The sequence below is a fragment of a genome, unplaced genomic scaffold, assembly GCF_019419815.1.
Source record: "Pyrus x bretschneideri cultivar Hongxiangsu unplaced genomic scaffold, Pyrus_bretschneideri_v1 Contig55, whole genome shotgun sequence".
In the NCBI taxonomy this organism is placed as follows: domain Eukaryota; kingdom Viridiplantae; phylum Streptophyta; class Magnoliopsida; order Rosales; family Rosaceae; genus Pyrus; species Pyrus x bretschneideri.
In genome coordinates, this window is record NW_025999793.1 from 2,160,875 (window position 1) to 2,172,486 (window position 11,612).

At 37.3% G+C, this 11,612-nt stretch overlaps 1 protein-coding gene across 3 annotated transcripts; it reads right to left on the reverse strand.

The window, feature by feature from the left end:
* Nucleotides 1-2,255: 2,255 nt before the first annotated feature.
* LOC103935151 (serine carboxypeptidase-like 1) lies at nucleotides 2,256-6,390 on the reverse strand. Of its 3 annotated transcripts, XM_048570733.1 has the most exons (15): nucleotides 6,261-6,390; nucleotides 5,592-5,770; nucleotides 5,360-5,505; nucleotides 4,705-4,781; nucleotides 4,458-4,583; nucleotides 4,260-4,362; nucleotides 4,044-4,081; nucleotides 3,863-3,964; nucleotides 3,608-3,694; nucleotides 3,349-3,510; nucleotides 3,203-3,274; nucleotides 2,989-3,113; nucleotides 2,758-2,871; nucleotides 2,582-2,639; nucleotides 2,256-2,490 (listed from the first exon to the last, which is right to left on the reverse strand). In XM_048570733.1, the coding sequence occupies exons 2-15, from the start codon at nucleotides 5,708-5,710 to the stop codon at nucleotides 2,407-2,409; spliced, it is 1,413 nt and encodes a 470-aa protein (XP_048426690.1). In that variant the 5' UTR covers nucleotides 5,711-5,770; nucleotides 6,261-6,390; the 3' UTR covers nucleotides 2,256-2,406. The 3 variants fall into 3 exon arrangements, with proteins under 3 accessions (XP_048426690.1, XP_048426691.1, XP_048426692.1); XM_048570734.1 differs by having other exon boundaries at nucleotides 4,705-4,757; nucleotides 5,592-6,344; XM_048570735.1 differs by lacking the exon at nucleotides 2,582-2,639 and having other exon boundaries at nucleotides 5,592-6,344.
* Nucleotides 6,391-11,612: the final 5,222 nt, after the last annotated feature.

The window sequence follows — 11,612 nt, forward strand, 5'->3', positions numbered from 1 at the left end:
TTTGTTTTCCTTAAAAGGCGGATAATCTAATATAATCTTTTATTTGTAACATTTTTCTTTATCTCTACTAATTAAAAAAACACTCTTTGTTAATCAAAATCCTATGAAATTACTAGTTTAATTCTCTAATTAAAACAAAACATGAATGAGAAATATGAGGCATAAATGCAATTTTACACAACCAAATTTTGCTTTTTTTCTTTTCAAAATTTCACCTACATGTGATCCTAACATATCTCTAATTATAAAAATAAAAAGAAAATAAATAAAAAAATAAAATTTGCCACTTCCACATTCTCTATCACTCTCTTCCTCTCTCCTTCTATTTCAAAAACAAAAATAAAAAAATTTCTTACGCATTTTGTGTGTGGTCATATGCTAGTAAATTTTATTATAACTTTTATTATATAAACTTTTATATATAACTTTTATATTTATAATCCTTCTATAATTTCTAGAGAAATTGATCAGCATCTTTCTTTCCTTTTCGTCCCCCTTGTTTTCTCCGTCTAACCTATCTTCTTCCTCACTGGGTTTTTCTGTCTCGTTTTCTCCGTCTAACCTCTCTTCTTTCTGAGAGGGGGAGAGAAAGAAGCGAACCTGCAATTTGAAAGGTTGGGATTCTGGAAGACTAGTTCAACAAGAATAAGAGGACAAGGATCAGATTAGTCACCTGGGCTCTCCTAATCTGCGAAAATATGAAGAAGCATAGCATTTTATGAGGATCCAAATGGCCGAAGCTTCGAATTTGGGGGCAAAAACCGAATCCAAATCCAAATCCTAATCTGATCTCGTCGGAAAATATGGTGGTGTTTCTCAGCGTGGTTTTGTCAGCGTGGGAGTGAGAGAAGATTGGAAGGATGTCGACGTCATTGAATCCGAATCCTAATCTGGTCTCGCCGGAAAATATGGTGGTATTTCTCGACGTGGTTTTGTCGACATTAAAGTAAACCATAAAATATTATTAATTTCTGCGTGTTACAAAGTAGATGCGATATAGATAAGAAGTGATTTCGACCTGGTTTGTTACTGAAGTGATTCTGAAAAAAGCTACTATAAAAAAAAGCTGGGAGCTGTTTTTGTGTTTGGTAAACACTCAGCTTCAGCTTTTTTTCACAGTTTTGGATGAAAAAAAGCCAAAAACAAGAAGCTGCAAAACCCAGCTTTGAAAAACCGGCTTTTTTTCACATCTGTTTTACATAAAAGTTTACCAAACACTCTAATACTGTTTTTTTTTTTTTCAAAAGCACTTTTACAAAAAAGTTTACCAAACACTCTGCTGTTTTATTTCACAGCTGCTTATTCTCACAGCACAGCAGAAGCAGTTTTTTTTCAAAGTACAGCAATACCAAACCAACCCTTCATTGGACGTTGCTGCAAAATTAACGTTCAAAAGGATCGTCAGAAGAAGTGATTGTGGCAACATGGTGATCATCATGTATTCTATCTGCTAGTGCGATTTGCCAAAAGTTTTTCGTTGTTTCCAACTTTCGTACAAAAAATATGTTGAGAAATTTGTCTCTTCTACTTGTTATAATGCTTTTTTTTATTTATTGTAGTTTTAACGGTGTAGGTGTTGGAAAGGTTGGTGGCCTTCGTTTTTTCTGGAAATCGAATGCCTTGAATATCAATATAATCTACTCTTTTGATCGTTTTATACAGGCTATTGTGCATGATCTTGTTTGTGATACAAGTTATCTAATTACTTTAGTGTATGCTTACCCTAAAAAAGAATTACAATATGAGTTATGGAGTAAAATTCTTACACTGAACCCAAATAACAATCCTTTGTTACTCTTGGGAGATTTTAACAATATCCTAAACGCCGAAGAAAATTTGGGAGGGAATAGAACAATAACTAAGCGCATGATTGATTTCAATAATTTTACAATGGTGGTAATCTGGTCTCTATACCTGCTTCCGGAGTTCATTTCAGTTGGACAAATGGACATAAAGATAAATCGATAGTCTTTGAAAGGTTATACCGTGCGTTTGCTAATTTCGAGTGGCTAAATATGTTTGAACATGTTCATGTACACAACTTGCCAATATTTGGCTCGGACCTTAGTCCTACCATATTTCAATGTAATAATATTGGCCATAAAAGGAAGAACTCTTTAAAGTTTGAGGTAATGTGGCTTAATCACTCTGAATTCAATCAATTTGTTATAGACAATTGGCAATGTAATATCTCTAGACACCCAAATGATATGTTTAGAGCGTACGCTGAAAGATTTAAATTCAATGTGAAACGGTGAAGCAAAGATGTCTTTGGTAATGTGCAAAAGCAAATTAAACACTTCATGACTAAGCTTACAACATATTGTTTATTCCACACATTGTTATAAATCTACTCCAAATAAATGAGGATCTATAAATCGACGGGTACTTCATCAGAATTACTGACTACAAAGGGTAATATGCAAACCACCTACTAATCATAGCAAGACACTCTTCAGGTTTGTACTCTGGAGCTGTGTGACCGGCTCCCTGCATGAAGAGAAAATTTTAGTCGGCTTTTGCTCTAGCAAACTCTAGTATCTATGAAAAATTAAGTTCATAAAGGTTCTTGGCTTCTTGCCTTTATAGTCGTAAATGTCAACTTGTAATTAGTTATGTGTGAGTACTGCACACTGTATCTAAAAGTGAAAACATTATATGTGGTAAGCATGTGATAATTGTAATCTAAATTTATAATTAAACTCAGTATGAACGGGGGAACAAAGATTATGTCTTAAGCGAAAATGTAGCACCAACCCTGCAATCTGCCCACTGACGAACCATGGCCTCCAACGACTGTCAACAGTCAAGTTAAGCGACTCTATCCAAGCAAGAGTACCCACATATGGAACTACCATATCATGATCACCACTGTTAACAGAAATTTTGAGTGCGGAAGCAACGATCATGCGATATATACGGAAACACATTGTGTCAGATTCTGTTAGAAAACTTCCCTAACGAAAGAAAATTGGACAGATATATTACCTGTAAACAAGAACTCTATAGCCTCGTTTTATAAGGTTCTCATGATATACAAGACTAGAGGAAACATCATTTATATTTGAATCTTCTAAGCTTTTATTGCATCTCACCCATTCTTCAATGCTTCCCTAATTGTCATTTAAAATCGGAAAATTAAAGTCCCCTGAAATGTCATGAGAACCTGAAATGGATTTTTTAAAATTTAACCTTTGATTACCTCCTGAACATGAAGAGCATCTTGAACAGTTCTGTCATTTGCCCAAATTTCAGAGAAGATATAATTGTAGTCCTACATTAAAACAAGGAAAATACGATTAGAGTTCACTTGTGCTTGTTTGTGTGTGCGTACGGAGAGATATATACCCGACACCATGGCCTCAGAAGTTTAGAAGAAGTTAAGAGGATATTTAGAGAGTCCTTATCACTGAGATGGTTCGGATTCCATATTGATCCTCTTGATTTTAGCAAAGTTACTGTAGTACACGTAGGTTCCAGTATCTGTCCAAGGTATATGTCTTCCGTGCACTGTGAATTCAAATGTAAAGTCAGTATAATGATTCCAGATTACATGAAAATGAGAAGTACTTGCAGAAACCAAGGACCTTATTGTGTTTCCACTCACCTCGTTGTAAATTTCAAGATCAACCACACATAATGCGTTGTACGGATCCACATTGATATAATCTCCGTTGCAATTTGTTTGAAGTGACTAGCAAAAATGTGAAAATTTGTAACTTGAGAGACGTTGTTGTTTTATTGAGAACTATACATATAACTTAAGAGCTAAGATCCAACAGTTTTGATTAAAATATAGTTCAGATTAATCTGAGTAGCCACAGTCCAATCTCAACTTGAAAACAACAGGAGGCTATTTCACCTGGTACAGTTCATCTGATATAAGTGCTTTTAGGTAAGCAAATAAAATTCTGGAATTTTCATCTTTTTTCGGATCTGTCAGTGGATTGCCAAGCACATATCCCTGCATCCAACATATGGTCAGGGATTAATTAACTAAAACATAACAGCAATCATTCATATTCTAATTGAAGAAGACGTACTTTGATATTCATTGGCGGCATATTGTCATCATGATTACCTACATATAAGAAACAAACAAAACAACTGCGGATCAATACCCAATGTGTTCATCTGCCACATATTGAGCACGAAGACTTTATGAATGAAATGTTAATATATACACGCGACACTGAATTAAATAAAGGTTGAATGTAAGAGGAAGAACTATGCCCAATGGGGTGATGAAAATAGCTTACCATCGGATATTTCTTGAACGATAAGAGGAATAACTATCCCTGAGTAAGAATCGCCACCAATATAGAGTGGATTGTTGAAGAACTTAGGGTGGTCCATAAGCCACTGCACCAATACACCGAATGTAGCTAAAAACCTTGTATGTGCTCAGACAGATTAATGAATACATTTACCATGTTGGTAGCTAAATATATCCTCACCTTTCTTAGAAATTCATATGTTTGTGCTGCTGATAAAGTGTCACTCATATTAGCGTATCCTCTCCAAGTTTTTGCGTATGAAAATCCGGTGCCGACAGGCGCATCTACAAATATTATGTTGGCAACCTGAAATTCTTGGGTTATTGACAATATTTGTATGAAATCCAGAATAACTCAAAGCTGCAGCAATTGATCTCACATACGAAAACACAAACACTTCGAAGGCAATTGAATTAGTGTCACGCACCTTTGTCCATGAGTATGGATTCAACTTTAACTTTGGCTTGTTGCCAATGGAATCTGCATAGTCAAAGGATAGTGGACCTACAACAAAGTAAGGGTTATATAATAAAGATGGTTACAATAATTAAGTTTTGAATTAAATTACTTGCCGCAGACTACTAATGTTCATAAATTGTTCAAAATTGTTCCAATTGGAAATTTGGGAGTAATATATGTTCACTATACACCTCGTAAAAACTTTTGAATTATAAAATCGTACTTATAGACGGAGTGGGGATTAGCGATTGGGGGTTGGAAGTGGGAAGTTAGCGGGGAGTGTATCAAAGATTAAAGTTGAAGGGTGGGCTGCGCGAGAGTTGGTTGGATGAGGTAGGCCTGCAATTTTTGTTTAACACTTTTCACTAACATGTAACCACGTTTAACTAAAATTTAACGGAATTGGTAACGATGGACTAACCCTCCATATTTTATCAAGTTCAAGGACCAAATAATGAATTTTTAGTTTAGAGACCAAAACTACAATTCGATCATAGTTCAGGAACCATTTCTCTCATTTCCTCTAATAGTGAATTATATCCTCAGAAATGATGCAGACAGTGAATAAATAAGCAAGTACCAAAATCCTCCGTAAAGAAGCACAGAGTGGACTACATAAGTACCTATTTCATATACGAGTGCAGAAAACGCAGAACAACCAGGACCTCCGGTGAGCCAAAGCACAAGAGGGTCATATTCTGGACTCCCTTCAGACTCAATGAAGTAATAAAATAGCTGCACATCATCCATGTCGCCTACTCCCACGTACCTTTTGTATAATAAATTCAAATTCATGTAATTTCATAGTCATCTTCCGTATTAAACTAGTTTTGAAAAGATACAAGAAGTACCTACCCAGTTTCAAGTTTGAAGGGGAGGTTACCGGGAAAGCCGGGTAGGGCGGTGATGATATTTGACGTTGAAGCAACATTGGTGTTCAAAAGAACCACCAGAAGAAGTGCTTGTGGCAACATGGTGACGACGCTTTACTTGCCGCTAGTTTAATCATATATACACGATGCAATCTACTTTCTCTGTAGTGTTTAACACATTTAGATGGACTTACATACAAGATTAGGTGGAACCTTCGTGATCATGAGAGAGAGAGAGAGCCTCTTTCTAATTCAGAGCTAGTTTGGATGTATTTTTAAAATACTTGAAAGCATTTTTAAAGAAAAAATTTTTAGGTTCCAAAAGCACTTAAAGTGTTTTATACAAGAAGCACCAGCTATGTGCTTCTTCTAGGAAGCACTTAAGTGCTTTTCTAGAATTTAATTGCATTTTTACTAAGGATTAGTTCTAAAAACATTTTCACCAAAAGCGCTTTCGGTTATTTTAAAAGCCAGTACTAACTTAGGGAATGGCGGGTGACATGAGTCTACCAAAACGTTCAATTTGTTCTGTTAGGTTATAAAGAAGAGATTTTTCAATGTGATCAAAATACAGGATAATACACCATGTGTCAACAATTGCTTCTTCTTCTCCTCTTCCTGGACCAAATGTTACTCAGTTCTTGAAACTCACCGACTAATGTTGCTCTATCTGACAGGTCATCGGAGTTTTCCGGCCGGTCGCACCTGTTTTATTGTTGAATGACTAGTCTGCAGAGACGTGGTCAGATTGACATAGAACACTAGTTGGAACCACGTGATAATCAGATAAGATGACCCTCAATAAGTTCAGTTGTCCTTTGTCCTCTAAAAGTCCAATTGTGTGTTACCTGATCAGCATAACGTACGGCATAATCAAAGTTTTACAAGGACCACGCGTTTGTGTAGCCATCAAAACATGTCACAAAATTGAACTGTTATCGGACCCAATTAATGGTCATCAACAACCAGTTGCCCAGGCCACCGGCTTTGCGAATATGTGTAACCAGCCTGACCACAACACTCGCTAGGTGAGAACAATATGACTAAATTAATCTAAACTAACTTAAAAATAAACTAAACCAAACTAAGCAAAATAACTCCGAGAAAGGAACCACAAATTAGCACATTCCGATGGAAGGATTGGACAATTTAGAGAAAACCACTGCACATGGACAGTCCTATCAGCAAGTCAAAAGCAAGGTAGCAGAGCTGCACGTTGAGCCACAGCGATGGAGATTACAGATCTGGAAAGCCGCAAGCGGCGGGACAACCAAAACAGGCGGCCCAGACAGGGCAACGCCAGATTAACCATCCAAGGCAGTGCAACTACATCGAGCATGATAGAAGGCAGCCTAGACGGCGCAAAGGCAGCGCATCCACAGAGATGGGGGTTTCACAACACCGGGAAAAGACACCGGAAGTGGCTCCGACCCACCAAGCAGCCCCAATCCAAACCTAAACCCCAAATCGAACCCAAACAAAGAGAAGACCTTGAGATGGTATGACCCGGATCTGGAAAGGAGACCTGAGATCATGGAAACAGCCGTGCATAAAAAGGTGGGGAAGAAGAAAAAGGGGTGGGGGAAGCTTGTTAATGTAGAGAGAGATTGAGAAATGATTAAGGTTTCAAGAACTAGAGAGGGGGAGAGAGAGAAGAGGTTTTAGAGAGATGAATTGCAGAATCTGTTGTATTGATTTCTTACTCAAGAAGTTATTACAATGATGTATATATAGAGAGAGCAATGTCTCTAACTAACTAACTAACTAAGTTTTACAATATTATATTCTAACATCCCCCCTCAAACTCAAGATTGGGGCACCCAATCATGAGGTTGAAGCAGTCAGATTGTCAAAGAACATTAGTGCAGTATTCCTTACAATTGGAGAGTGAGGTTGATGCTATATCATGTGTACCATAATAGCCAAATCAACATAGACCTGGTGCCACCACCCTTATCACAAATGCCCATATGGTATCCTACTTGAATATCAAATATACCTCCAACATTGCATAAGCGAAATACATAAGATCCTCTGAACTCATGTGCAGTAATTTGAATAGATTTCTCCCATATGGCCAAAACAACAAGTTGAACCAAAAACGAGTCTAAAAATAGTTTTGCATTGTACTTTCCCTGTGACAGGTCTGCAAGAACCTGAGCAAACTGATGTAACAGATGGAGCCTAGTCGAAAAATGCAGTATAGATAGTCCTTGCACTTCTAGTAACTGGGTTGATTCACAAGATGTTGGTAATTTAGCTGATCCGCTAGTTTGTGAACTTTCTGCACCAACAGAACTAGCTGGCTGCTCCTCGGTTTTCATTATAATTGTTTTATCACAATCGTTGTGCTTTGGAGCACTGCTAGAAGCTCCTTTTGTCTCACATTCAACAAGAGCACAATCCACAATGGCTTCCTCAACGAGCAATTGTGCACGAAAATCCTTTAGTGAAATGATACTCTCACGCCCTCTGAGTACACATTTAAATGTGTTGTATTTTGGAGGGAGTCCATTCAATGCAATGATCACAAAGTCTTCATCAACAAAAATGACACCAAGAATAGAAAGTCCATCCCTTGCTTCTTTAATTCTTTGAAGATACTGGGAAATTGAATTTGATCCCTTCTTAATGGTGTAAAGATCAGTTTGTAATTTGATTATACTAGTTTTTGTACTTGGTAAGAAAAACTGGTTTTGAAGATGAACCCACATCTTTTGAGAACTCTTGCTACCAATCACACTGGAAATAGCGGATGAAGAAAGTGTTGCAGTAAGTAACAACATCAAGGAATGATCATGCATTTTCTAGACTTTGTACTCATCAATTTCAGTTCTTGAAGATGAAGTACCAGATGTTACCTCTGAATCTCTTGAAGAACTAGAAGAAAACTGAGCAGGACAGAGATTTGATCCGTCAACGAACCCGATAATTCCATGGACTTCAAGCATCAACTGCATCTGAAAATGCCATTGTAGATAGTTGGTCTCATCCAGTTTCATAGTAACAGACATGGAAACAGATGAAATCAATCCAGTGATTGGTGATTGCAAGATTTGAAGTTGATTCGCAGTTACCATTTCGGAAAAATTGTAGAGAAATCTGTCTGAGGAAAAGACTCAAACACTTGGTGTGCACAACCTTTTAGAGCGAAGAATGAAGAACTGGGTAATCTTGATACACCCACAAGACAGAAGAAGAAAGAATTTCATGTAGCGGAAGCAAAAGAAAGGATCAAAGAAGCTGATCAAGCTTTAATGGCTCTGATACCATGTTAATGTAGAGAGATTGAGAAATGATTAAGGTTTCAAGAACTAGAGAGGGGGAGAGAGAGAAGGGGTTTTAGAGAGATGAATTGCAGAATCTGTTGTATTGATTTCTTACTCAAGAAGTTATTACAATGATGTATATATAGAGAGAGCAATGTCTCTAACTAACTAACTAACTAAGGTTTACAATATTATATTCTAACAAAGCTAATGGATGGTGGAAAGAGGCGTGGGGTAGGGGGCGGCAGAGGGAGAGGGAGGGAGCGGAACGGGAAAAGAACAAATGCCGAAAGGTTGGCAGAGGCTAAAGAAAGGAAAGAGAGACTAGGAGGACGGTGAGGAGTGGTCACCGCCGACCTCAAGCCGAAGCAAGAGGCTGGTGGCTAAGATTGCAGAACTATGGTTTGGTTTTGGGAGAGAGATGGGGAAGGCTTTAGCGAGGTCTATAAGGCGTGAACCTTCCCAGGCAACACTCTATTTAATACATCCAGTAAACAGTAACTGCTGTTAATAAATAGTAATTACCTTTTGTATTTCCACTGTTGCACTTAAATAGCTCTGACAATGAGCAATAAATTTTTTTTTTTTTTTCTCACTCAGTCCATCAAACATCCTCATCCCCATCACCCTTTCCCTTTTTTTTTTTAACCAGTTTTTCTTCCTCTCTTTCCCTCCTTCTCTCTCTCTCTCTCTCTTCTTTTTATCTCTCTTTCCCTTTTTCCTCCTTTTTACCTTTTTCTCTCATTCCACTATCATCATCTCTCATCTTCTCTGCTTTGATTCCTTCCCTCCTCGGTTTCTCCTTCTTCCCCAATCTTCATCTTCCTCTCCTCTTCTCTGCTTTCATTCCCTTCCCTTTCTCTTTCACTTCCCTTCTCTCTACACATAGCGGCAATTGCTTGTCAGGACTAGAATTTCTCCCTAATTTTTCGCGGCTCGTTCTAAGTCCCAACCATGAATCCCGAATAGTGAGTTCAATCCGATGATTCTTTTTTTTTTTTTTTTTTTTTTAAATTTCTTGTTTGATTTATTTGCTGCCGATCGAATTTGATCCTATATGCGATGGTTTTAGAACCGCAGTTTTATTGGAAAATTTAGTTTAATTTAATTTTTTGAAATTGATTATGCATAGTTGATGTTTTTCGTTCAAATGGACGGTTTGGGTGTGTAGATCCAGGTCAAATGAGGGGAAGGAGGACGGGGAGATGTCAAGGTCGGTGCATGCACCGATGCTGCACATCAGCCACACGTCACACAGCCCTCAGGCTCTTGGGCTGTCGATTCCTGCCTGGCCTCTCGCTCGGGCTTGCTCGGGCTCGCTCGCCAGCACATGCTGGACTTCATTACTCGGGCTCTTTGGCCATGTTCCTGCGCCTGTCCCTCGGGCAGGAGCACGCGGTGGAAGTGCTCTAAAAGTTAAGGGCAAGCAAAGAGTAGTACTGTAGTGAAGAGAGTTCCGTTAAATTTACTTATTTGTCTTTAAAGCTGTGTATATGCCAATATGTAATTGATTACTGAAAATTTCGAGGGTGAAATTTTTATAGAGGGAAGAGTGTGAAATCTCGTTCCTGTATTTCACAATTTTAATTTACGTATTTCGTATTTGTGAGATTTTATATTATTTTCATGAATTTGATTTAATTTAATTTAATTTGGTTAAATTTTATAATTTGTGTATTTAGTTACAAAGTTCGAGTAAAAAATAATCACTTAAAAACCGTACACCTTTCAAGATCACAATTAATGTTTCTGAATAGATTTTGATTCCCCGAGCACATAGGTGAAAACCGTTCACGAATCATAGTGACAATGAAGAAGTTACGAATGTTAGAAGTTTGTTTAAATAGTAAAATATGGTTTTAATATATATAAAAGTTTCCATTAAAGTAGGGGAGGGGACCAATTAGGAGTGGAGAAAGTGAGCAGCTGCCCAATTAGTAGGAGTGGGCATGGTTTTGAGTGAAACCGAAATTTTTTGCGGTTCGGTTTGGTGCAGTTTTGAAGCCAAAACCAAAATGAAACCAAATCGTTTGGTTCGGTTTGGTGCGGTTTCAAACGGTTTCGGTTTGGTTTTTAAGAAAAAATGTACAATTTGCAATTTAACATATTAATAAGCATTTCCCAATAGCAATAGGAAAAAGACATTTGTTATGTAAACAATTAGCATGTTGCATGTAGTTGTGATGTTAAAACATGTTTGTGCAATAAAAGGGTGTCCTTTACAATGTTTATCATAAAACAAGTTGAATAAATTTGAATTCATTAAACGCGAGCGAAACTTTCATACTAGAATATGTGATATCATGCTTCGAATGAGTGGATTTCATTAGATCATTGTTCGACCCTTGATAGCAAGATTAGTCCACCCTTGTACATATATGTGTATGTGATGGTATAAAATAACAAAGGTCCTTCAAGTTAAAGAAGGAAAGAAAGTGATGAATGATGATATTCTAGTGTGGTTAAGTCCACACTAAGTGTATAGATTCTAACAAACAACCAATTAAAACAAGAAATCTAATATGAACATTTAATTAAATATTTATTAATATTTGCAGTGCGGTTTTCAAAAGCCAAAACCAAAACCAAATCGTTTTCTATGTTGCGGTTCGGTTTCAAAACCGAAACCGTTTCAAAACCGCAAAACCAAACCGTTCGGTGCGGTTCGATTTGGTTCGTGTTTCGGTTTCGGTTTTCGGTTCTAAGTGCCCACCCCTACCAATTATAAGAAGAGA